The sequence below is a fragment of the Volvox carteri genome (genome assembly GCF_000143455.1).
Source record: "Volvox carteri f. nagariensis unplaced genomic scaffold VOLCAscaffold_19, whole genome shotgun sequence".
Classification (NCBI taxonomy): Eukaryota; Viridiplantae; Chlorophyta; class Chlorophyceae; order Chlamydomonadales; family Volvocaceae; genus Volvox; species Volvox carteri.
This window is the reverse complement of record NW_003307562.1, coordinates 900,721-926,923: the sequence shown is the minus strand read 5'-3', so window position 1 is coordinate 926,923 and position 26,203 is coordinate 900,721. Positions and strand designations below refer to the sequence as shown.

Below are 26,203 nucleotides of genomic sequence, written 5' to 3'. Positions count from 1 at the left end.
TGCATATTACTTGCTTCATCGCTTAAACATGCCAGGGGATGAGGACCCATGTTAAGGAAAGACGTCGAGTGCATCAACTGACAACATGACTTTGGATATCAGCATGAAGTGCAAGCAATTACTTAGTTACAGGATCATGTTATAGCTCATTAGTTAGGACGTCATTGAATTATATGCGATTATGGCCAACAGTCATGAATATTGCGAACGTCATCGGTGCGTGCATGCACCTGATATCTAGGATTTCAAGAGTATACCATACACGACAATGAACAGAATTATCACGTACGTTTCACGACTTTCACGCATTTGTGAACGAGCATTCAATCCATGTAGTAGGGTAGTTGGCAAAGTAGTGTACGGCATCGGACAACCTCTAACATCCCACGCAATGGTACGACATCGGCAACCGCGGACATCAAGGATATATGAAGGCTGTAAAAACATCATTTATCACCACATCAGGGTCAGTCGTCGTGGTCATCAGCCTCTGGCGCTGAGAAGGTGTAGTTGTAGATTAAGAGCCTGAGTTGGCAAAGTGATTTAGTGTTTGCACGATTTGATCTCGTGCAGACCAATTTGGAAAGCGTTAAACATTACACTTAGATAGCGATTATCAGAGTAACCAAGTCTTGGTTCCTGGAAGCATACATCTGTGAGCGATGGGCACGATAAGCCACCCCGCTAGGGGCAATGATCCCACTGCGGGATTCTTTAACAAGTTCGCCTTCGGATGGATGTTCAAGCATGTGTCCGAAGCTCGTAAGTGATATCTGAAGTGTGCAAGTGGTCGATTTTTCCATTTCACTAGTCACTTCTCAATATGGCATTTTTGACTGTCGCAGGCAAGAATGGCGACATCGACTTGGACAAGATGGGCATGCCGCCTGAGAATCATGCCCATGAGGTAAGCTTAGTGGTGGCGTCGGAGGTTAAGGACTGCGCAGTCGTCTGTGTTCACAATTTGTACTGAATCGACGCATTTACCCTCCTTATATTTATTCAGGCTTATGATATGTTCGCATCTAACTGGGCGGCTGAGATGAAGCTCAAGGACTCGGGCGCGAAGCCTTCACTTGTTCGCGCCCTGCGCAAGTCCTTCGGCTTGGTCTATCTTCTTGGTGGTGTCTTCAAGTGCTTCTGGTCTACTTTCGTCATCACTGGCGCCTTCTACTTCGTGCGCAGGTTAGCTCGGCTACCGATTTCGGAGCGTTACATACCACCATTTCCGTTGATTAATCCGATCTCTCTCTCCCACATGCCAAGACCTACTGCGTCCGCAGCGTGCTAAATACATGACAAGCTCACGATGATTTTTGTGAATATGCCCTAGCGCGCATGACTTCCTAGCGCACGCCTCCTTGGCCCTTACACTATTCCGAGTGACTGATCGCGCTGGGCTTCCATACCAGTGAATGCTTCCTCTAGGCCATTTTATGCTATAATTTTGCTTCTTAACATGTAGTTCTTGTTCCTTAGCATTAATTACGTTCTGCATCCCACCTGTTTTCTCAAATGGAAACTGTGTCTTACTACAGCTATTTGTATCATCGCATTCATGCGCATGGCAGTTATTATTCGCACCTCCTACATCGCATGCGCGATAAGCAAACGGCTCCCCTTTTAACGCGCCCAATCCCGTCCGCAGTCTGCTTGCTCACGTCAACGGCATCAAGGACGGTCGCCTGTACTCCAAGACTGTATCTGGCTGGTGCTTGATGGCGGGATTCACCCTCGATGCCTGGCTTCTTGGTCTCAGTCTTCAGCGCATGGGCTACATCTGTATGTCTGTCGGTATCCGCGCTCGCGCAGCTCTGGTTCAAGCTGTGACCCACAAGGCCTTTCGTCTCAGTTCTGTCCGAGCTGACCAGTCCGCCGCCATCGTAAACTTCGTCTCCTCCGATATTCAGAAAATCTACGATGGCGCGTTGGTAAGCGGCATTAGTTAACGGTAATTTATCGTGAGCTGTTCATCAGTAAAATTGTTATCACGAAAGTTTTAGTTGCTCTTGTTCTGAACCTACTCTGCTCGCCTGGAGTTGTTTTTTGCAGCCATCAGCCGCAACATCATCAGCAGGGTTCTAGATTCTTTGCCGCTGCCTTAATCCCCTTATGTTGTATGTGCGCCCCCGTCGCTCTCAGGAGTTTCACTACCTGTGGACTGCTCCCTTCGAGGCTGCTGCTATTCTGGCACTGCTGGGCTACCTTACCAACGATTCCATGCTGCCTGGTCTGGGCGTCATCCTGCTGGTCCTGCCGCTGCAGTACTTCTTTGGCTACAAGATTATCCAGATTAAGTTGCAGAATGCCAAGCACGTTGCTCTGCGCAGCTCCATCCTGCAGGAGGTGCTGCCTGCTATTAAGCTGGTCAAGTACTACGCATGGGAGCAGTTCTTCGAGGATGAGATTTCTAAGGTAGGTCCCGCGACATGGTGAGGTTGCAATAACAGGCGCAGCTTTTTAATGACAAACTGAATGGCAAACTATTGATACGAAGGAAAATTGAAATGTAACAATATTGACATCGTGACAATCGCATAGCAAATGTTGCCCGTGACTTTGGCTGCGCTTTTCTTTCTATTTACTTATTCCGTGCCATGGCGTCCCCCTCAGATCCGCCGCGAGGAGATGCGTCTGTCCTTCTGGAACGCGATGATGAAGGTCATCAACGTGGCTTGCGTGTTCTGCGTGCCTCCCATGACCGCGTTCGTCATCTTCACCACCTATGAGTTCCAGAAGGCTCGTCTGGTGTCTGGCGTGGCCTTCACCACCCTGTCGCTGTTCAACATTCTGCGTTTCCCCCTTGTGGTGCTGCCGAAGGCTCTGCGCGCCGTGTCTGGTAGGTGGCCGCATGGCAACGTGGAAAGGGCTAGGGTTGCGTGTTGTATTTGGGGTTCCTGCTGCAGTGGGAGTTTGCTTGTGTCGCCTGATTCCCCCCTGTTCGTGTCATTGACGTTGTCCTCTTCTCGCGACGCTACCTTTACACCCATGTCCTGTGCGCAGAGGCTCATGCTTCCCTGCAGCGCCTGGAGTCTTACCTGCTTGAGGATGTGCCACAGGGCACCGCTTCGGGCGGCAAGAGCAGCAAGTCCTCCGCGCCTGGCGTCCACATCGTAAGACAACGTGGCTTCTCATGCTTATCCTCTACTTTGTTTGATGTGTACAGTCGTTGTATGGCAATGTATGTTGCAGTCATTGGGTGCTAAGTCCGACTTGTCGCCCTCCCCGCCTCCTTTATGTTACGCAGGACAACGCCGTCTACCACCACCCCAGTAACCCCAACTGGTGAGAGCTACGGGCAGAGTGCATTCCCTGTGCGCCAATGCTAATGTATAGTAAGCCAACACCTGCCATGTAATGGTAACACTCCTAGTTGTAGCATTTCCTGAAGCCCAGTCTCCGGTAACTTTGCGCGGGAGCGAAAGATGCTCGCGTCGCATAGCTAATTTACTGCTCCGCTGGCAACGCTCCCAACATGAGCATCAGCTATTGGACGGCATGACTCGCATAACGCTCTGACATCGAATGAAATACCTACTCCTGAATTGTGAATGAAATTCTGCCCTGTCTGCTGAATGCCGCATATGATCGCTTGCTAGGCACCTCCACGTTCCCCGTTTCGACGTGCGCCCCGGCCAAGTGGTCGCTGTGGTGGGCCGTATTGGAGCTGGCAAGTCGTCCTTGGTGCAGGCCATCCTCGGCAACATGGTCAAGGAGCACGGCTCGCAGCAAGTGGGAGGCCGCATCTCCTACGTGCCTCAGAACCCTTGGCTGCAGAACTTGTCCATCCGCGACAACGTCACTTTCGGCGAGGGTTGGGACGAGAACAAGTACGAAGCTGTGATCGACGCTTGCGCGCTGACCATGGACTTGCAGATTCTTCCTCAGGGGGACCAGAGCAAGTAAGATTTCCTCATCCCTAGTCAAAATCTTAGTTCAGTAGTCTGTTGTCCCGAATTTCACGTAAATCTCCAATAGGAGCCAACAAGACAAAGTGTTAATTCGTTCGGAAACTTACAACCGATTCGCAGGGCTGGTATTCGCGGTGTCAACTTCTCGGGAGGCCAGCGTCAGCGCGTTAACCTCGCTCGTTGCGCGTATGCGGACGCTGATCTGGTCCTGTTGGATAACGCCCTGTCGGCCGTTGACCACCACACTGCTCACCACATCTTCGACAAGTGCATCAAGGGCCTCTTCTCGGACAAGGCCGTCGTTCTGATCACCCATCAAATTGAGTTCATGCCGCGCTGCGATGCCGTCGCTATTATGGACGAGGGTCGCTGCCTCTACTTCGGTACGTGGGGTTATGTTGAAAAAGAGTTGCAAGCTGTGTTGCCATCAGCGCTATGGACGTTAGCTTTTACTCGCACCTACCTACCCACTTCCGCATCTCCCTAATCTCTCAGGTAAATGGAATGAGGAGTCGCAGCACCTGCTGGGTAAGCTCCTGCCCATCACGCACCTTCTGCACGCCGCTGGCTCCCAGGAGGCTCCTCCCGCCGCCCCAAAGAAGAAGGACGACAAGGCCACCCCGCAGAAGTCGTAAGTTGGGTTTCCCCGGAGGGAACCCCATGCAATTTACGTTGGCGCCAGGGGTTGGCTCTAGTCCGTGAGATGTGCGTAGAAACACACATGAATGTGCGTCGATCTAACCCCAATCTTTTCCTTTCCCCTGTGTGATCCGAGCAGGCAGTCGCTGCAGCTGACCCTGGCTCCCACCTCCATCGGCAAGCCCACTCAGAAGGACACCAAGGCGGCGCCCAAGCTCACCGCTTTCAAGGCCGCCCTCATCTACACGTACTACGGAAATATCCTCCTGGGTGAGTCGGCAGGCATGGATGTAACGGAGATCAATGCAATGCAGCAATTTAGGGTCTAGGGTCAAGGTAAAATAGCGCATGTTGACGCGATGACGGAATATTGACGCAATCTGCCGCTTATCTGCCTATAACCGTGTTGTATCCCGCTTCACCCCATTTTCCTCCTTAACCTTCCCCCGCGCAGTGTTCGTGTGCTTCATTACCTTCCTGGCTGCTCAGACCTGTCGCCAGATGTCCGATTTCTGGGTTCGTTGGTGGGTGAACGATGAGTACAAGCACTTCCCCAAGCGCACCGGCGTGCGCGAGGAGAGCGCTACCAAGTTCTATGCGCTGATCTATCTGCTGCTCGTGGGTCTCTTCTACTTCACTATGGTTGCTCGTGGCTCCACCTTCCTGTGGTGGGTTCTGCGCTCCTCCGAGAACATTCGGAAGAAGGCTCTCAACAACGTGCTCAACGCTCCGATGGGCTTCTTCCTCGTCACCCCCGTCGGTGACCTGCTGCTGAACTTCACCAAGGATCAGGTGTGTGTGTGTGTGTATGTGTGTATGTGACAGAGCGAGCGAGCGAGCGAAAAAAATGGTGACTGAGCGAGCGAGTGCGTTCTTAGCGAACCTCTTCGCAGAAAGACATAGGCCCTGTGACTTGGCATTCTGACGATATTCCGACGGGAGTTCGTCTGATGAAATTGTGTTGCATGTCGTGGAATGGATGTTTGCTTCCTGCTGCAGGATATCATGGATGAGAATCTTCCAGATGCGATCCACTTCATGGGCATCTACGGTCTGATTCTGTTGGCCACCACCATCACCGTCTCCGTCACCATCAACTTCTTTGGCGCTTTCACTGGCTTCCTCATCATCATGACGTTGATTATGTTGGCCATCTACCTGCCAGCCGCCACCGCCCTCAAGAAGGCTCGTGCCGTTAGCGGCGGTCAGCTTGTGGGTCTGGTTGCTGAGGTGCTGGAGGGACTCAACGTCGTACAGGCCTTCTCCAAGCAGGAGTACTTCATCGAGGAAGCTGCTCGCCGTACTGACGTGACCAATGCCGCTGTGTTTAACGCCGAGTCTCTCAACCTGTGGCTGGCCTTCTGGTGCGATCTCATCGGTGCTTCCCTTGTGGGCGTCGTGAGCGCCTTCGCCGTGGGCCTCAAGGGTGGGTGGCTGTTTATAAAACTTGTCTGCCAATTCCTTGCATGGCGGGATGGGCTAGGGAATTGCATGGCGGGATGGGCTCGGAATGTTTCGGTAAATGTCGCTTTGCTGAGGTTGGAGTGCTTAGAAAGGATGTCGCTTTCGTTAAACAGGTACTGACATTTCTGTCCCCGCTCTTCTGTGGCTCCTTTGCAGATCAACTTGGTGCCGCTACCGTCGGTCTCGCCTTCTCTAACATCATTCAGATGTTGGTCTTCTACACTTGGGTGGTTCGTTTCATCGCTGAGTCGATCTCGCTGTTCAACAGTGTTGAGGCGGTAAGTGAAGCACCGTTACCTTGTGTTCGCAGCTTCGATTGCGTAGTCGCCTCGCTGCCACCGTAAGCTGCGGTCGTGGAATTTTCGCTGAATATTAATGTTCGTCGTTGGTTAATTCGCAGATGGCTTGGCTGGCTGACTACGTGCCGAAGGATGGCATTTTCTACGACCAGAAGCAGCTCGATGGTGTCGCCAAGAGCATCACCTTGCCTGATGGCCAGATTGTTCCCGGTAAGAATCGGGATATCGACCTGACTGCCTAAGCACGATAGTGAATACCGCCATCCAAATGTAACTTGTGTGTAACCATATGATTCTACTCTGTTTGATTTTCCATGTTTTCATTGTCTATATTTCTGCTTGATTCATGCTTGCAGCGACCAGCAAGGTCCAGGTTGTCGTGGATGATGCCGCGCTCGCTCGCTGGCCAGCTACCGGCAACATCCGCTTCGAGGATGTCTGGATGCAGTACCGCCTGGATGCCGCCTGGGCCCTCAAGGGCGTCACCTTCAAGATCAACGACGGCGAGAAGGTCGGCGCTGTGGGCCGCACCGGCTCTGGCAAGTCTACCACCCTGCTGGCGCTGTACCGCATGTTCGAACTGGGCAAGGGCCGCATTCTCATCGACGGTGTTGACATTGCCACCCTCAGCCTCAAGCGCCTGCGCACCGGTAAGCTACCCTGGCTCAGAGGACGCAATTCGGATTCTCGGGGGTTTCTCATGGCTCTGCCAAATAGCAGGTTTTACCGCGCATGTTCGTCTGCCATTTTGGCAATTCCTTGCACCGCTGCGGTCGCCCCGAGCTGACGAGCCATCTCCTTTTACATTTGCCGCACTTGCGCGTCTTCCCTTCCGCAGGCCTTTCTATCATTCCCCAGGAGCCGGTCATGTTCACGGGCACCGTCCGCTCCAACCTGGACCCCTTCGGCGAGTTCAAGGTGACCCTTCACTTTTCCCGGGCCTCCGCACAGTCCTTTCCTGTCTTAGTCTTGGCCCTTGCCTGCCACACTTGTATTGCATGGCCAGAGGCTTTCCTTTCACACTGCAAAATGGTTTTTGTTTTCGGGGAGGAGTGAACCTTCTGTAGCAGGGGTTATGCGTGTTCTTATTGCAGCAGCGCGCACATAAGTAACGTCTCAATAAACGTTATTTACGCGCACGAACATCCATTTATCGTCGCTAATTACCGGCATCGTTTCTCGCCGTGTAGGACGACTCTGTCCTCTGGGAGGTTCTGCAGAAGGTGGGTCTTGAGGCCCAGGCTCAGCACGCCGGTGGTCTGGATGGTCGCGTCGATGGCACCGGTGGCAAGGCCTGGTCCCTGGGTCAGATGCAGCTTGTGTGCCTGGCGCGTGCGGCTCTGCGTGCGGTGCCGATCCTGTGCCTGGACGAGGCTACGGCAGCCATGGACCCGCACACGGAGCAAGTGGTGCAGGAGACCATCAAGAAGGTGTTCGACGACCGTACAACCATCACCATTGCGCATCGCTTGGACACCATTATCGAATCCGACAAGGTGCTGGTTATGGAGGCCGGTGAGTTGAAGGAGTTCGCACCGCCGGCGCAGCTGCTGGCTAACCGGGAGACCATGTTCTCCAAGCTCGTGGACAAGACGGGCCCTGCAGCGGCGGCTGCGCTGCGCAAGATGGCCGATGAGCACTTCTCCAAGTCGCAAGCGCGCGCGGCGGCCCAACGCCACTGAGCGACTTCCTACTGCATTTGAAGAGGTGTGACATGCGACGGCAGATGCGCGATCTTGCCTGGCATTGAGGGAGAGAAGGAAGATTCTGGCTATGTACGGGCTGAGCGAGAGCCACTTTTTGCACTTCGTGGCTCTGTATTGCATTAACCGCGCTCGGATGTTGCTCTCGGAGTTGAAAGATGACTGGTAGATTGGCCTCTTGATAGGTACTTGTGTGCTGCTTTAACAACCAGGTTTGGGCAGAATTACAAGGCGTTGGTAGTCGTCGGGCAGATGTCCATACAACATGCTGCGTCTGCCGTGGTTGGTGTGATAGGTTCTTGCTTGATATGATGCACATGGTTGCGTTCGTTCTTGCTGTGTGCATGGTAACTGTATATCTATTTGCAGCCTCCCGCTGCGGCGCCGTGTTTGTTTCGGATTTCCTGGTTTTCCTCGGGAACCCAGGATAGTTGTCCAGCGAGGTGGGGATTGAAGAGAGGGAAAATGATAGGGGCTTAGAGAGGGGACAGTTCTTAATTTCGAGAGATTTAATCTTTAAATAATTTTCTGTTGTGTTCTCGGTTTCGTGTGTGTACTGCGTGGCTTCGCCGCTTTCGACGGCTTCTGGCAAGAGGCTGTGTAGGCTCGCACACGCGTGCTGGAATGAAAAATTGCCTTTCAGTTCGGTTTTTGTTCGTGATTGCGTGAAGCAGGAAGTTCTTGATATTGCTTATGCTTAAGCAAAGGAAGTTCGGGCAACATCTGTTCTTCCTCGCCAGGCACACGCAAGTGTTACGTATGTATGTATGTATCGATCGTATTAGTGTTAGTGAGCTTGTTGTCGAGGTCCGAAGAAACTGAGTTCGCCGCGAATGTCGCGTGCTTCCTATGGCGTGGGCGAGCATTTTCAGCGATGTTCGACATGTATCTTCGTTTTTGCCGCTGTTCGGGATCTGACCTTTTTTGGCCGGTTTTGAAGTTACTTACAGAACCAGTTATGGCCAGACGCCCGACAGTTTTTCATGCTTATCGGTCATTCACTCTTATTAGTATTGGTGTGTTTCGGTCATGGAACGGCCGTACTTGTAATGCCCCTGAATAATGAACTCTCTCTCTTCGCAATATTCATATGCACAAGAAACTGCGCCCTTCGATAGAGCAAAACCAGGGAATATGATTAGCGGTTACACGCCAATATCTTGGCCAGCGCTACTTGGAAACGTTCATAATTTCAATGGACTACTATTTCCCAGCAAGACCTAAGTCGTTCAGTTTCCTTAGAACATTTGAAATGAATTAGCAACTTGTACCCTATAGTTGAGTGAATTGCGGCTGGGACTGTGATGATTAGATAAATGTTCTGGTCTGTGCGAGCGTACATGGGCCAAAATGCCCAGGATTGCTCCCACTCCCCACACTAACACACGCCAGGCTGCGGCCGATGTACGGTTATTGTCATCATGACTAGATTCCAAAGGCTGTGTGCGTCGCATCTGTACTCAGCTGCTCAGCTCTGTCACCTGAAAGCCTCCAATAATAACACCTAGCGCCAGCTGACCCAGATGGCCAATGAATACAGGTGGCGTGAGGAAGCGCATATGCAAGTTCCTACCGATGACTGAGAGGAAATTCGCTCACGTACACGCCTACCGACACCACGTTTACAACGCACCGGGCACCAGAACTGAAGGCCTTCCGCTGAAATGTGAGCACTTCAATCGCCGAGAAAACATTTGCCATTGAAGCGCTTCAGTTTGCAACCTGCGGAGAGTGCGGCGACTCTGCAAGAGTTCTTGCGTGGAATTGAGGCCGACGTTCCGGTGCCCGAGGGCGCAGAGCCACTATCTCTGTTAACATATAGCTAGCAAACGTACATGTGTGACTCATGTAATTGTTCAAAACGGGTCATGCTGGGCGTTGGTTCTACCCGCTCGTTATGCACGTTAGAATGTCCGCCGACAGCCCGACAGGACCAGCTGCCCCGCGCCAAGTGCAACTCCTGTAAACTTCAGGCTTTAAAATAGAAAATAGTTTAGGACTTCAATACCCATAAATTCAGCTTTGTGGCTCTGTAAAACCTGTCAAATTTCTGGTGAGCCTTAGTAAGATGACCGCATACGACCGACGAAAGGGTCAAGGATAGGGAAACAATGTATGTTTTACATGATACCATGTATCAATTAACTAAAAAGATCCTGAAAATGGTGGAAAACGGGACCTGAAAATGGCCAGGATCCAACGGAATCGGACGAGCAGACTGGCAATCCATGCTGTATATAAGGCAACAGATAAGTCCTTCATCTGAATCAATTATATCATATGCAATCAAGTGGCAGGCCTGCTTGTGGACCAGACCAGGGCTAGAGTTGGTGCACCATAATCTTAGGCGTCCGTAGAAGCCTTGCAGGCGTCAGAAAAGGTATCGGAAGGGCCCCCATATTCTACCATGTTTATGTTTAATACTTGATATCTTGCCTAACCAACGCTGCCGAAGCTGGTATTTCCATGGCATGCCAATGGCAAATCCTTTTTCATTAATCCCCCAGGCGTGGATCAGCCTGTAACAGCCAGATGAATCCATCAAAATATCATGTGGTTTTCGCTGTGGTGGCAATCGCCCTATCCTGCCTACATACCGCCAAGGCATCGTTCGTGCAGAGATGCGGCCACCAGCTCTGTGTAGATGGCAATCCCTGGTATTTTCAAGGAGCTAATGCTTATTGGTGAGGGCCGCATAAGTTATAACCTCCGAGCTATTGCTGCTGTGCCGCTGGCAAGAGACGTGCTCATAGCTCATTCTTTGACCAAGTGCGCCACTGTGCAGGCTTATCGACTTTGTCCAGACGGACCGCGGCATCGTTGACCGTTTCTTCGACTACTGCAACGTGCGTGATCAGTAATCGCTTCTGTGTTTGACCTATGAGACCCTATGTGATAATTGACTTTTGCCACCACGCAGGAATTTGGGCTCGAGGTTGTTCGTCTCTGGGCTTTCAATCACAACATGCCTTATGCTTGGGGAAAGTATGACGAGACCGAGTTTGAAGGTCTCGACTACATCATCGATTCGGCTGGCAGGTGGAGATTTGAGCACTAGAAGCGGAAAGCCAATCTATTGTAAATAGCTGACGCAGCTCGCAATCTCACGTATAGGCACAACATCAAGTTAATCTTGACACTAGGCAACACGTGGACTGCATATCGCTCGCCTCAAGACTTCATGAGGATGGCTGGCATCGACCCAGGTGTGCAACCCCTAGACATGTTCGCAATTTCATTGAAACGCCCCAGCGCGCTGCGCGTGCACGGTGCCTGCGCCATCTCTTGCTGCGCAGCTTCTCACGTGCCTTCATTGCAAAGCGTCACAAAAGCAAAATTATTCCCCCGCCCACCCTTCTTCCCTCCAACCCAGTTGGCAAGGATCTGCTGGACTTTTACAACTCCCCCGAAGTGCTCCATTTCTATCGGGATCACGTCTCCGCCATTCTCTGGCGCAAGAACACCTTCAACGGACGCTTCTACCGGGACGACGATGCCATCATGATGTACGACGCGATGAACGAGCCGCGCTGCCCCGGCTGCACCGACGCGATCTCACAGAGTGCGCAACAGGCGTTTCTGCGGGCCGTGGCCTCGCACGTGCGCGACAATGCTCCCAATCAGCTTGTGGCCCTAGGTACCGAAGGCTACTTCCTAAAGTCCTACGAGAATTACAACCCAGGTGGGGTTATTATTGCTACCTCGCTAGATTTGCAGCGATGACCCATTTGTTGGATCTTTGCACGTGTGATATCTACATGGCCCAGTCAGAGGGACTGAGCACAGGACTTGCAGTGCAGCGCGAAAGCCATATACGTGGGGTTCTACACCCTCACGGCCGTTGCCGGACCCGGGCCGCTCGTTCTCCACAGGTGCGGGTGCAAGGTGTGAGGGCGAGGATTGGGCTACATTGAGCAAGTTCGACTCCATTGACGCGACGGTTGTACACGTGTACGAGCGCCAGGTGAGGATTACAGGCAATACCACCTGTGTCGTACGGATGCCCTAGCGAGCAGCCAGGCACCCCAGCAGCAGCAGCAGGAGCAGCACGCCCTGGCCTTGATGCACAGCGTGCCCATGTCACCTGTAGCCTTAACTTCTGAACGTGCCGGGGAATGTTGCTGGCTTCCCTCCCAGATGGAGTCCGTGCCGCCGACGTGGACGAAGTGCGACTTTGACTGCTTCTGCAATTACATGGTGCAGTATTTGGGCGTCCATCAGCGCATCGCGGCCGATGTCGGCAAGCCCCTCATCATGGAGGAGTACGGCCTCATCCTGCCGTACGTGACCCGTATACGGTTTCGCGTGCTGTTAGAGGAAAATTTTTCCTTTGGGTCTTTGGTTGCCGCCGGTACACAGCGTCTGTCTGGCTAGGAGTGTTCTGGGTTGATATTTTGCGCGCGAGCTGTTTGCGTCCTGGCTCGCCGTGAGCACATCCAGGAGAAATCCGGGCGCAAGCAAGCTTTTACGTGTAGACCACAATTATAAACCACAGTTCTCGGCCCTAACTGCGTGCAGTGCTTACACGGCCGAGCAGCGGGTACTGCTTTTCCAGCTGGTTGCTGACAACTTACACTGGATGAAGTCCACAGGAGGGCCCATGGTTGGAGCTATGTTCTGGAACGCCGCGATCGGAAACGTCTGGGATGATGGGTGAGCGTCCGCGCATTTTGGTCGGCCTGGTCCTGCCGATTCCTAGAATGCAGCGCAACTCCATCACTCCTTTCCCGCATCGTCTGGTGAATTTTTCAGCTCTCGCAGGATCACATAGGCCCGTATCGAGCGCCGCATGCCAAGCAGCCTGGGTATTTTGTAGAATGGCATGACTTGGGAAGCGTTAAGACGACCTCAACGCCATCCGAGTCAGATTCCAGTATGCCAACCTGTGTCAGATTTTACGTGATTCCACGAGGCCGGAATTTCGTGCTTCTCTGGGACGTCCAGCATCTTGGCTAACCTTATCGCCACCGTCAGAGCACCGCTCGCCGCACGAACACCCTTTTCCTGCCGTAGATACAATGTCTACCTGGACGCCTCAATCTACAAGCCCAAGCCATCGCCTGTGTCCTCCACACCGGCGCTTAACTCCGTCCCCGCGGCCATCAACGTCACTTCCCCAAGCACCGAGGCCGCAAGTACCTCGGCAATAGACACCAAGCCCTCTACCGAATCTGAGTCGGCGGCGCCAGAGCCCTCTCGCGCGCCCATCTACGCCAACACCGAGACGCTGACCGACTTCTTGCGGGGCCCTCAGCGCGCTGCCTGCGCCGAGGACGCGGCGGGCTGGTGGCTTCCTACCTGGACGGCAGCCTGGATGCAGACCGTAGACATGGCTTCGTACAGGAGCCGCTGCCAGGATCTCACAGTGCTGCAGGTCCTGCTCAGCTCCAAGGATGCATTATACAAAACCTCAGTTTGACTGTAGAGTACTGTGCGTCAATTGTCTCTTTACGTGCTGTAGGCTGCGCTGGTGTGGAGCAGTAACACATGTTGCAGCAAGCATGCCGGGGACGGAGTCGGGAATCTGATTAAATGACAGGTGCTGGGGGCATTCCCGGCATGCCTTTGGTGCTGGAAACACAGCACCAAGGCCGATGCCGGTGATGTGCGAGCGAGAGTTGCAGGTACTGGGTTTAACATTGCGCTGGCTAGGGGCCGGAGTCGTCGTTATGCGTGGAATGGCTGGCCAACAGGGCCTTGTGCCGAACGGACAGTTGATAACTGGACCAGGGCCAGCCGTGGGCCTGCCCTGGCCTGCCGGTGCTACACTTAGACAGCGGGACGACAGCCTGGAGCTGGGACGACAGCCTGGAGCTGGATACGGCTTACGGTGTGATGGATAATGACCATTTGCCGTCACAAATGCATGATTTGGAGGCTTGAGTGAGGGCTAAAGCGGGGTCCTTGGCCCGCACAGAGTAGTTAAGACGATAGGGTGAAAGGAGGGACATATATATGTATATATAAGTATATATGTGTGTATATGTGCGCGTGCGTGTATAAGTATTATATGTATATATGTGATCGTGTCTCTGCACGCTTTGCAGGAGGCTTGTTATCCTCCCATGGACCCGCACTGTCAGTGCTGCATCTACGTCCATACCGTGCGTGGCCGATCATCCTTGCTTTTGCATAACCCGTTATCAATATGTATGCGATTGCACGAACATGACCCTGCGTATACGACATCCTGGTGACCTTCCCGTTTTCAATATTTCATAAGAACAATTTCGTGGCGCTCTATCTTGAGCCCACATCTTTAAACTGATCTTGAACTGCATCGCGTGAGCTTCGTGGACAGCGGGGCTTTCATGAGGTTGGGGCAATGGCTCTTAGTGGGCAATGGCTGGGTAGCGTACTGATGTGCTGCCGCACGCTGGCTGCGTGGCATCTTAACATGTTATCACCTAAAGGCTTCAAGATGTATTACGCCACACGTACGTACTGTAGCAGTAGTGTAAGATCCGAAGCACACATGGCTTTTGTGCCAACATGTAGCTATTGCCACGAGGCTATTGCCGAGAGCTGTTTCGCTGTTTCGGGGCTAAGAATCCACACTTTTACCAAGCATGCAATAATGGGAGCGGACACCACACCTGTGTATTGCACCTTTTTAAACTAATGTGCAAAGATCCGACCAGCCTAACAAGCAACTCGAATGGTCATACTGGTGTAAGAGCCTCTTATGCACTCTCCTCTCCAGTCATGTAATGTGCTCAACTCAATCTATTGACAGAAACGCTCACCAATAACTACCCCACCTTCGCATGCAAGTCAGGCCGAGCCCGCCTCCATCACAGGCCGGCCTTAAGTCCTTAAACGGGCTCATTTTCCTATCAACTGAACGTAAGCCACGCGCACGCATACGAAAACAAGGCCAGGTAGGCACACTCACCCACCGCTCCAGCTATAGCGACCATATCACAAGGGTGCTGAAACATTTCGCGCGACGCGACGCAAGCCGAACACCGATGCTGGATGTGCACCAAACACGTGGGCAATCCGTGCAACATCACGCAACGATCAAGACACAGGACTCCCAGAAAAACCTGACGTATCCTTGACTGCTTAACAATAACAACAGCCAACAACAGCGAAGGGGGGATGGCATGCCTGGAACAACGGAAAGGTAGACACGGAGGGAAAGGTAAGTTGCAAACCAGACTCCTCAGAAGTCTTCGTCACCGCCATTCACCATGCGTTGAAGCACAGGCTGCATAGGCCGCAGGTACGGGACAGGGAGCATGCCAGCGGCAGGTGCCGGCCCCGCTGCCGGCTGCGGGCCCCAGCCGCCCATCGGTACTGCGGGAGCTCCAACGGGCAACGCCATGGAACCCTGCTGCGCCGCCGTCGAATCGGAGGGCTCGAGCTTGGGCGCCCCGTGCCCGTGTGCACCGCTCGCGACGCCGCCGGCCGCCCCTGGCGCCGCCGCGGCAGCTGCAGCAGCGGTGGCGGCACGAGCCGCCACGTCTCGGAAGTACTCCCGCAGGTTGTCCATGTCTTCGGGTGTGTAGTGGCCCAGACGGCAGTGTTCCGGGTCTGGGCAGGCGCCTAAGGAACCATGCAGCACATATCGCAGCCGTAAGACATCTCATCCATTCACGGAAGAGGCACTGATGCACATTTAACGATACCTTGGCTTTCGCTTTTCGGCCCCCCCTCCCACACACACAACTCTTGCCGTCCTCTGTATGTATGTCTGGGAACGAGCTTCTGAACATCTTTCGTGGCATCGCCGCATCTCTCACAGTCACAGTTAGTCGATCTTTCTTTAAAACACCTAGTCAAACCTCGCTCTAATATCTGGCATAACAACAACACCCTCATCCAACACCAGCCTCTGCCAGGACACACAATCCGCAAAGTCGCCTCCTTTCCTACACCAGCTGAAGATCATTCCCGCCCCTTAACCCACCGTTTTCCAGCAAGCCGCCGCAAGGTTCCGGTAGCTGCGGGTCGTGGCTGAAGCTGCACACCTCGCCGCGCTGGCAGCGGCCCTGGCGCCAGAAGCGGCAGGGCAGCAGGCGGGTCACCGGGCGGCCCACGTGGGCAAAGGCGCAGTCAGCGCCCTTGGCGCAGCGGCCCAGCCGCCAGAACCTGCAGAGGAAAGGGTATAGGGGAGACGAACCGCATACGAGTGATGCTGATACCAGGAGATAGATGGATACTAGAGAAGAGCTAAGGGGGGTGGAGGAGAAAATAACCAAGCTCAGACGTTCAACAGAATACGAGCATGAAAAGCCCTTAGAAAGCGAGAGGCGTGGGGAGAGAGAGAGAGAGAAAGAGAGAGAGAGAGAGAGAGAGAGAGAGAGACAGCAGAGGTTGGCAGCGTGGTGGCACGTCCGTGTGCTGGGAGATGAGAACACGTTGTTATGAATACTTGGCACCGGGGGGTCTCACGACCGCACATGGTTAGGAGGCGGCGTTGTTGGGAATGTTCCGTTGAGCACATTGCGGCGGCGCGGGGAAAGCAAGGTAGCCGCGCAGTGGCACATGTTAATTTGGAACGCAGGCGTCTTTTCTTGCAGCCACTTCGCCTCCTTCAACATACGAGATCCCACACAAGGACCCGTGTTTATGTCGACGCAATAGCTCTGTCTTGTTCCTGTTGGTCATCCAAACTCACTTGCACTCCGTCGGGCCGCGAATTTCCGGCACAGGCCTGGTGGATTCCGGTCCGGCGCCGCCATTAAGGAAGCGGGCCTTGCGCTGCTGCCGCTGGAAGGCCTTAACGTCGGCATAGAGGCCCACTTCCGTACCCCCGGCCGTTGCTGCGGCCGTAACCGCCGCCGTCCCCGGCGCCATGGCGGCGCCCGCAGTGCCGCCGGTGACGGCGGCAGATATCTGTCCAGCAGCACCTCGCTGCGGATGGAAGTTTGTAAGTTCGTAAGTCCCGGTAAAGAGGCTTGTAAGAAACGGCTAATATGCATCTTGTTATCATCAAGTTTACGTTTTGGGGGACACAGCATCAGACGTGCCGCGTTATTTTATATGGCGCGTGCAAAGACGCGGCACCCACAAGTACGGTATCTCCGCAATCCAGCCATCGCAAACGTCACGCACGACAACCCGTCGGCCTACCTTACGGCCTGACAGCCGCTGCGTTTGCTGCTGCTGCTGCTGCTTGCGATCCTTCTTCTTCTGCTGCTGCTGCTGCTTCTGTTGCTGTTGTTTCCCCTGCACGCCGTCGCCCTGCGCGCCGCGGTCTCGGCCGCGGGGCTGACGCCCAGATCTGCCGGGGCCGCGACTTCGCCCTCCGCGGCCCACCTCCTCCGCGTCGCGGTCCATGCCGCCGCCAACGTCCGCTGGATGATACGCCAGCGACGGCGCCCATTGAGCTATGGTTGCGTAGTACCCCTCCTCCTCATCGTCACCATCGTCATTATCATCATCATCATCATCATCATCATCATCATCATCGTCGTCCTGGCTGTACAACCCTTTACTTTGCATCTCCTCCTCCTTCATTTCTTCCGCAATGCTTTCCTCAAGATGAATTCCTTCCGCCGGACGCGGCGGCGGCAGCCCCGTTGCCCAGGCCATCTCCTCATCCCCAACCTGCTGCCGCCACTGCAGTTGCATCTGCTGCTGCTGTTCCTGTTCCTTCTTGAGCTGTGTCGGCTGCTGACCTTTCAGCGGCACTGAGACGGGATCCCCCAGCTGCTGATGCAACCATGAACTGCCCCGTACGGAGGACGGGACGGCGGACGCCCCGAACTGAGCCTTGGTTTCGTTAACCCCACCCGCAACTGCGAATGTCGACGTCGACGAAACCAATTTGACGTCGTCGCCTCCGCCGCCGCCGCCAGGTGCGACAGCAGAGTCCAGGTGCGACGCCGACGTCGGCGCTGAAGCCGCCGCAAGAGCCAGTTCCTGTGACTGTGGCGGTGCCGCGCCTCCATCGGTTCCCTCCGACCCTCTCAAGGCGCGCGATGCCACGGGCGCTGTGGCTACCGCTGCCGCATCTGACGACGCAACGTGGGGAATATGATTGTGTACGGCGCCGGTTGCAAGGTCCACAGCCGGATCTGTACGACCACAGGGCCCTCCTTCGTCTTCCTCAGCTGCCCAGGTCAACCAGTCCGCGCCAGCACCCGTGCCGCCGTACGTACCTCCACCGGTTGTGACCGCAACCGCAGCCGGCGCTTGCATCCCCGCCGCACCGGACGGCAACGGTGGCGGCGCCGCCGCCGCCGCAGCGGCTCTGACGGCCGCTACGGTGGCTGCCGCCGGCAACGGGCCGCGAGGCCGTGCAGATCCTGCCGGAACCGATGCTACCGCCGCCGCCACCTCAGGGCCGATGGCGCCGCTAGCCACCGCAACAGTACGACTAGCTGCGCCCCGCACGTCGTCGGGGGCGCTAAGACCGGCCATCACGTCAGCTGCCCAGACATCCTCGGACGGGCGCGGCTGGCTGGCCGGCAGTGCGCCATGTCCCAAAAAGCCGCTCCCAAGCCACGGAGCTAGCACCCGTGCTGCGCCCTCCTGCTCCTCTTCCTCTTCAATCCCCTTCGCCTGCGCTTCGCTGTCCAGCGCCGCCGCCGCCGCCACCGCCGCTGAACCCGGCTTGGCTGCGCCGCCGGAACCATGGCCTTTCGGTCGCTTCACGGCCAGCTGTACGAGCGAAGCTACGCCAACTGACGCCAGCCCGGATAGATTTCTGTTGCGTCGTACTTGGATGATAGGCACTAGCTGCCGCTCCTCCTCGACGGCCTCCTCCTCCACCTGCTGCTGTTGCTGCTGCTGCCGCTCTTCATGCTGCTGTTGCACCTGCTCCTGCGGCCGTTGTTGCATCCGCTCCTGCTCCTGATGCTCCTGATGCCGTTGATGCTGCACTTGTTTTAGCTGCTGCCGCATGCGAGAAGGGCGCAAGGCTGAGGAGTCGCGGATGGGTGGAGTGATTTCGGCGGCACCAGCGTGATCCGCCCTGCCCGTGGATAAGCCACCGCCGCCACTGCCGCCGCCACCACTGCCGGCGCCAGCTGCGCCTGCGCCGTCCTCCCTCTCTCCACCTCCTATACCAACGCCCTGAACCCCGTCATCACCAACCAGCACCTCAGCAGCTCGCCCGGCATCCCCGTCTTCCTCCTCCCCGTCCTCCTCCTCCTCTTCCTCCTCCTCTGCCGGGCTCTTCGTCGGAGGCCTGCTGGCTGCACCACCGGCACCGGCGCCTGCCGCGGCCTTGCGCCGTTTTGCTGCGGGCCTCCGTTGCCCGGCCCCGTCCTGCCCGCCACCGTGATCCTCCTGCTGCTGCCGCCGTTTGCGGGCTCGATGGTTCAGCTGTTGCAGGTGCCGCAACTCGTTTTTTGGCCGGGGCCTGGGTGCGGACGCTGGCGGTGGGACTCTACCCGGCGCCTCTGAGGGAGGAGGCGGAGGAGGAGGAGGCCTCATAATCGCGGCTGCAGCGGCGGCGGCAACGGTAGGTATGAGTGTGGATGGCGACACGCTCGGGGATGCAGCTGGGGGGTTCGTACCGAGCCGTGCCGTCTGCGTTGGCAGCGGCGGCAACGCGACGGGCTGCATGGATGCGGGTGGGTGTGCGGGATCTGGCGGGGTTGGGGCCGCCGGGGATGCAGTTCCTGCGGTACCGTCCCCGGCGTAGCCTTCAGCTTTCCGCGGCGGCACGCGGAAATGTGGGGAGCCCCTTGCAGTTGACTGCGCAACCGGATATGCTTCTGGCGCACCATTGGCCGATGGCTGCAAAGGGTTTGGGGGCCTGCCTGGAGGGCCGGGGTTTACGTAGCGCGGCCTCGCGGTCGCTGCCGTTGCGTCCAGCACTGCGTGACGGACGCCCTGGCTTGCATCTGGCTGTGCTTCATGGGGGGGGAACTCGCAGGACCCCGCTGGCTGTAAAAGTGATGGCCCGCTGTGGTGATGGGTTATGCCGTGCTGCGTGCTGAGCAGGTGCCGCAGTAGTCGACGTGCGGCTTGGGAAGGCAAGACGACTGCAGGCAAACAGGGTCGTTGATGAGTTTTACTACCAGTACCTATTGCTCTTCCCGCATGTTCTTCTGTACAGGGCGCTTCAACGCTTTGCCTGCAAAGTGCAACTGCTTCGTTCCAAGACAGCAACGTCATCGCTCATACGTGATAGACTATCAGAATAGCACTAATTATATAAAGGATGAACGTGGATGTTTTGCTCCGATTGCAGGTGTTCGGAAGTTTTTCCGACGGATTTGGATTTGGTTCCTATGTCGTGACTTTCATAGGAACTCGGATCGCTATTTTGGATGTGCCGTTTGTCACACATGCGCTTCGCGTCTCTGTAGTAATTACTACTCTGGTCGGGTCATGCTGTTTGCCTTTACCAAAATGCAGCAGGTCATTTCGCGCCGCGTCGGCGCTCACATTTGCGATGTAAGTTGGTCCCGGTATCCTAATAGGTCCTTAGGTGTTGTTGATCAATTATTCAGGCTTGATCTACTCGACTGGGGTCCAACCTAGTCTTGATTGATTCGGGGGCACGTGATCGGCGGCATACTTGACATATGTTGGTACGCAAATCCGCTGCCGCAGGTGGGTGCCTCTCGCAGCCGTCTTGCCCTGCAGGTCAGGTGCATGAGCCGCTTTGCTGATGTGGCTCAGGCTCCTCCGGACCCGATCTTGGGCGTCTCGGAGGCCTTCCGCGCAAGCACCAGCCCTAGCAAGCTTAATCTCGGCGTGGGCGCGTACCGGGATGAGGATTTGAAGCCTGTCGTGCTGAGCGTGGTGAAGAAGGTGGGCGGCACGCTAAACGCGAACCGCCTTTAGCAGTTCGTTTTTGGTAGTGCAAAACTCCCGCAGCTCACATGGCGAATCCCGGGACACACGCAGCACACACGACGCTGAAAATGCTGCCGATATCCTCTTATCAAGCCTGTAGGTCAGGGTTCTCCCCAGCTGACTCCCAAAGGATTTTCAGCTCACGTAAGCCCTCCTGCGTACATCGCCTTCACCTTTCCCTGTGCCGCCGCAAACGTGAGATCCTGGGCCCGTCCGCGACACCATCCATTTTCCGCGCGAAACAGTAGCCAGCATCCTTCACATACATGCCTCTCCTGCTCGTTTCCTTGTCCGCCTTTCGGGCTACAGGCCGAGGCTAAGATTTTCTCCCGCAATGAGAACAAAGAATACCTGTCCATTGAGGGTTTCGAGCCCTTCCGTAAGGCCACTGTGGACCTGCTGCTGGGTGCTGGTCATCCGGCCATTAAGGAGGTGGGGCTGATTAAGGTCTCTGCGGCAGCGGAGTGGAAAGCAATGATGGGACCGATGGGAAAGGGAGGATGGCTAGGCTAAGGGGTATAGAAGGGTGCCAGTGGTACTGGGGTTAGGGCGAAAGTGAAACCGACGAGGGAGGGTGGGTTGGGACAGATGAGAAGGTGGGCCTGAGGGAAAAGAACGGTGGTTGTGGCTGCGGTGGGGAAGGTACGACCGGCGTGTTTGGCCAGGCCATACCAACACTGTGCCTCCTCCTTTCCTACTGTCCTTCTGCCCTCCTCCCTTCATCAATAGTATTGCTGTGGTTGTTGTTGTCGTCGTCGTTCTCCCAGGGTCGTGTGGCGGTGATCCAGTCTCTGTCTGGCACCGGCTCTCTGCGTGTGGGTGCTGCCTTCATCGCCCGCTTCCTCAAGGGCGCTACTGTCTACATCTCCAACCCGACCTGGGGCAACCACCGCAACATCTTTGGTGACGAGGGTGTCAAGTGGGAGTACTACAGGTGCGCACAAAGCGGAACTGAAAACAGTGTCCGCGTGTGTGCGGGGTGGGGATGGGGACGGGGAGAAAACGGTCCATATCCCCCTGGACCCGTTCACTCCCGTTCTCGCTCTCCCACTGCGCACTGCGGTTGTGACCTCCCCCCAATGCTGGATTTATGCAATTAAGTAATCATATGTCCCGCTTCGTGGTAGGGTACCAAAGAGGACAGGGGAAACAGACGGACCGATAGACAGACGAATGACACGGGGGCAGACATGTATAACACAAACAGAGAGGACAATGTGGGGGAAGGCACACGCAGATGCGACACATGCAGATACGTGCATGGTTCAGGATGTGTGAACTACACACATACATCGTACACGCACACAGTATCATACACGCATTTTTGCCATGGACGCTTGTTGTGGATTTTTTAACATGGAGCTTACTGCACATCCTGTCACATCCGTCCATGGCGTCTTGGCTTGTTGGCATGTGCATATCGGCCTTTGATAGTGTTTTTTTAGTAACCTCCCATCGGCATGTAATGAAATTGTATTCTTGCTTACCTGATCAGGTTGTCGATGGTTTTAGACACCATTACCTCGATATATTATTTTGTATATTCCCCGGCTTGCCTGTACAGGTATTTTGATGCCGACACTGTTGGTCTGGACTTCAAGGGCCTTATGGAGGACCTGAAGGCGGCTCCCTCTGGCTCCGTGGTGGTGCTGCATGGTGGGTGGGTGGGTGGAATACGACGGGTGGTGGTAGTAGGGGCGGATAAATGACAGATAAGGTGTGGCGGTGGATGGGGTGTTGGGTAGGAATATGTAGCGGGAGGCCCGAGCAATTGGGTGGCTAGTGATGAAGACCATGGCGGAATTTCGAAAAACAGTAGGATTGTAAAGAGGAGGAACAAGCCTTCCTGTCAGGAGCTCTTCTTGCTGAATGAATCAAGGACAAGGCCCGCGCCACATGTAGGTGCACACCACATTGAAGGGCAGATGCGGACCCGATGTCGCACGTTGCCATGTTTGTATGAGGAGATCTCGCTAGCCGTCGAATCACATATGCCCTTACAGTCCCTCGAACCCGTGCCGTCTGTTCCTCGGCCACATGTCCGGATTGCTTGCTTTATTCTGGCCTCCGCACGCCCTGATCCGCCACCCCCCAATCGTCAGTGGTTCGTTTTACCCCCATAACCCAAGTCACAACTGGTCGGTAACTTCCCTAAATTCTTCCTGTTGTATCTGCCTAATCCTGGAGTATCCGTCTTATCTCTGGTGTTTGTTTCAATCGTCAGTGGTTCGTCTTACCCCATACCCCGGTAGGCTGCGCACACAACCCCACGGGCGTCGATCCGACCCCCGAGCAGTGGACCGCCATTGCGGACTTGTGCAAGGAGCGCAACCTGTTGCCCTTCTTCGATGTGGCCTATCAGGTGCGTGCGCGTACATATCGATATGTTATGTGTAGTGTCGAGTCGAGAGGGTATGTGTTGTATAACGGAGCTGTTGAAGGATGCGGGTTTAATTGGCAAGGGAATAGTCGTGGCCGAGGTAGAAGGCTGAAACGCTTTGGAGCCTTTCCTGCTGCGAAGGTTGCCGGAAAGGGGCTGGGGCCTTTATCAGCGTAGTGTCAAGGTCAACTAACTTAGGGCTTTGTTTGGAAGGTTTTGGGTGCTTTAAAAGGGTGGTTTGTCTGGCTGGATGCGATTCCGTTTTTGGTTTGGTGGGGGGATGGACAAGACCCCTCCTTGTTCCACAATTCATCTGGGCCCTATCAAGCATATGCAACTGTTTCGATGTTATTATGTCATCCATTTTGTCTCCATATCCAGCATGAAAATATGGCTCACCTGTCCCTGCCTGTTCCTCTGGACCTCGGTATCTCGGGCCCTCTGTCCAGGGCTTCGCCACTGGTGACCTGGACAAGGACGCCTTTGCCCCCCGCCTCTTTGTGGACCGGGGTCTGGAGATCATGGTTTCCCAGAGCTACTCGAAGAACCTGGGACTGTACGGCGAGCGTGTGGGTGCTCTGGTCATGGTGCTCAAGGACAAGGAGGTTAGTTTGCGGGGTGGGCGTACGGCGTCTCGGTGACATCGCGGAGGTGGGGGTGGTTGTGCACGCGTTTGCCTGTTTCGGCCTGGGTGTACGCACTTGCCGCAGTCATAGTTAATTGACTGGATCAGGTACCTTGTCGTGTCTCCAATCCATTCATCCCTAAATACACAAAGCTTCCGTTTTCCCAAAGTATTAAATCATCCTTGGGAATTCATTTGTTGGCCTTGCCTGACTTGGAGCATGTATAGTCTACGTATCCGCTTCTCGCGTGGATTTTTGCCTCTTTTTCGTCCTCTGCTGACTTCTGACTTAACGGATGCTCCTGGCTCTTTTGCTGCGCCCTCAGCCTGCCACTCGGTGTCTGAGCCAGCTGAAGCGCCTGGCCCGTGCCCTGTACTCGAACCCGCCAACCCACGGAGCTCGAATTGCTGCTGAGGTGGTCAATGACAAGGAGCTGTTCGAGGTGCGGGGGTGGTACGGGAGAAGTATTAACTGGTTGCCACAGAGTTGGGTGGTGAGCTGGGAATGTGGATTTATGATGCTGGAGAGGCAGGTCCGCCTGTCATCGGCGGCTCATTTCCTTGGCTGCAAAGAGACAGGCTGTTTTGACGTCCGTTAAGATTGCGTTTACACGTCGCTTTCCTTCGTGCATTTCCCTGGCGTCTGCAGTTGGTGCTTCTTCCTAATTCCTTCCACCCGTCTTAGGTCCTTGGTTACTTTACCTCCTCCCCGATGCCCGGTCCTCCACCGTAGGAGTGGAAGGGTGAGATGCGCGGTATGGCTGGCCGCATTGAGCGGGTGCGTGGAGAGCTCCAGCGGGCTCTGGAGGCCAAATACCCCGACAAGGACTGGTCCTTCATCACCAAGCAGATTGGAATGTTCACCTTCACCGGTCTCACGCCTGCACAGGTAGGTCGGGGTTGGAAGGGGGTTAGGATGCTTCACGGAGGGGGCTGCCGGGTCCCCCATGGTGGTAGGGTCCGCGACCGGATAGTGGGTCTCCAGGTACGGCGGGTGGAGGGGTCAGGGATTGGGCGATCTCAACGCCGTCTTTGCGGCCCTGAAGGAAAGTACGTCATACGCACCCAGCGTCCATGCATGTTGGGGCCTTGTACCAAATCTGCAAGGCCCCCTTCCGTGCTGATTTACCTTACCTAAGCTTGCGATTACCCATTTAAGAAACCTCCCGAAACGTTTTTCCGTGCTTTTCTGGATTCCAGTCTGAACGCAGTCCCTGCGCAACTCTTACACGACCGACCTTGACACGGGACCCTTACCATCTCTGGTCATCTCTGTCTGGGCCCCCTGGGCCCCCTCCTAACACCCGCCAGGTGGACAACATGACCAACAAGCACTCTGTGTTCATGACCCGGGATGGCCGCATCTCCCTGGCCGGTCTCAACTCTGCCAAGGTGGAGTACCTGGCCAACGCTATTGTTGAATCGGTGCGCAACTGCTAACTGCGCAGCTGCTAGAGTAACTGGACTGCGTGTATGGCTTTTCGCCACCACCGCGCCGAAGCTTCTGCAGAGTGATCCGCAGCGAAGTTGGCCTTGTTGACTGGCGATACGAGGAGCGGCGGACGTTCCTTCCGGCTGCCTAATCGCAAGGATGATCAAACGCTCCAGGGTGTGGGTCTCACAGAAAACTGGTCAGCGCTACAACGCGCTGGTGGATAAGCTGGTTGCCGAGGCCAGACTGTCCGTAGGGAGTCGTCCGTTGGAGATGCCCATGTAGCCGAGAGGCTGGGTGTGTCGATAGCGTTGGTGATAGGAAGGGATGAGGGCAGGTTGATTTTGACCGTGGCGGCCAGTCGGCCGGACGGATTTGAAACAGTACGGTTTGTCTGCCGTGAGCGACTTGAATTTTTCTGTAACTACTTTGGGGCCTGTCTGCCTTCACCGGTGGGCCGTGTTCCTGTCCCCTCCTTGGATTTAGAGGTGACAGGATATGCGGAGTGGGGAATGTTTGTGCATCGCCAATTGCCATAATATCCAAGGCGGTAGATGATGCGGGTGCTGCTGCTTTTCATTATGTGTGTACGTGCAGTGTGGCCTGTCGTGAGTGCCTGCTAGGTATAATTTGCGTTCAGGTTTGTCCTTTCACGTAAGTCGCACTGGTCTTGATCCGGAAGGTCCTTTGGTTGAATGCGGATGCTTGGTGGGTGTATGGCGCTGGGAGTTTAATTATGATTTGCCTGCCTTGATCTTCTCGTAACGGTTTAGGAACTACCAAGCAGCAGTAAGGCCTGCAGCGGCTGGGTGGTGCACCGGTCGCGGGGCGCATTAAATGCGCGGCTACCGTAGGTAGGAACGGGGAGGGCAAAAATGGGCGTCGGCATCCGTGCAAGGAGTTTGATACCAACCGATGTGCAGCACGGGGAAAACAGCCGATGATGTGATAGCCTAAGTATATGTCGAACCGGTCTTACCGCGAG

At 55.2% G+C, this 26,203-nt stretch overlaps 4 protein-coding genes across 4 annotated transcripts; 3 read left to right on the top strand and 1 right to left on the bottom strand.

The window, feature by feature from the left end:
* Nucleotides 1–662: 662 nt before the first annotated feature.
* mrp2 (ATP-energized ABC transporter) lies at nt 663–9,081 on the top strand (the record flags this gene model as incomplete). The annotated part of the gene is made up of 19 exons (XM_002950600.1): nt 663–762; nt 846–907; nt 1,007–1,185; nt 1,649–1,931; nt 2,143–2,415; nt 2,614–2,839; nt 3,004–3,113; nt 3,248–3,285; nt 3,600–3,902; nt 4,032–4,294; nt 4,407–4,542; nt 4,690–4,820; nt 5,005–5,342; nt 5,550–5,976; nt 6,171–6,292; nt 6,415–6,523; nt 6,670–6,963; nt 7,152–7,231; nt 7,504–9,081. 19 exons carry the CDS (start codon nt 663–665, stop codon nt 7,993–7,995), a joined length of 3,966 nt encoding a protein of 1,321 aa, XP_002950646.1. The 3' UTR covers nt 7,996–9,081.
* Nucleotides 9,082–10,635: 1,554 nt separating this feature from the next.
* Nucleotides 10,636–13,435, top strand: VOLCADRAFT_117611 (uncharacterized protein; the record flags this gene model as incomplete). The annotated part of the gene is made up of 9 exons (XM_002950599.1): nt 10,636–10,700; nt 10,802–10,862; nt 10,937–11,055; nt 11,131–11,222; nt 11,390–11,698; nt 11,889–11,980; nt 12,154–12,296; nt 12,535–12,669; nt 13,030–13,435. Coding segments are annotated over 9 exons (1,422 nt in total), but the record flags the coding sequence as incomplete, so codon positions are not given.
* Nucleotides 13,436–15,184: 1,749 nt separating this feature from the next.
* Nucleotides 15,185–19,539, bottom strand: VOLCADRAFT_91027 (uncharacterized protein; the record flags this gene model as incomplete). Its single annotated transcript, XM_002950490.1, has 6 exons — nt 15,185–15,567; nt 15,932–16,113; nt 16,643–16,878; nt 17,098–18,587; nt 18,930–19,415; nt 19,491–19,539. 6 exons carry the CDS (start codon nt 19,537–19,539, stop codon nt 15,185–15,187), a joined length of 2,826 nt encoding a protein of 941 aa, XP_002950536.1.
* Nucleotides 19,540–20,262: 723 nt separating this feature from the next.
* On the top strand, nt 20,263–25,226 carry ast3 (aspartate aminotransferase; the record flags this gene model as incomplete). Its single annotated transcript, XM_002950598.1, has 10 exons — nt 20,263–20,376; nt 20,536–20,736; nt 21,091–21,213; nt 21,549–21,715; nt 22,346–22,437; nt 23,034–23,143; nt 23,611–23,766; nt 24,113–24,229; nt 24,520–24,675; nt 25,098–25,226. The coding sequence occupies exons 1-10, from the start codon at nt 20,311–20,313 to the stop codon at nt 25,224–25,226; spliced, it is 1,317 nt and encodes a 438-aa protein (XP_002950644.1). The 5' UTR covers nt 20,263–20,310.
* Nucleotides 25,227–26,203: the final 977 nt, after the last annotated feature.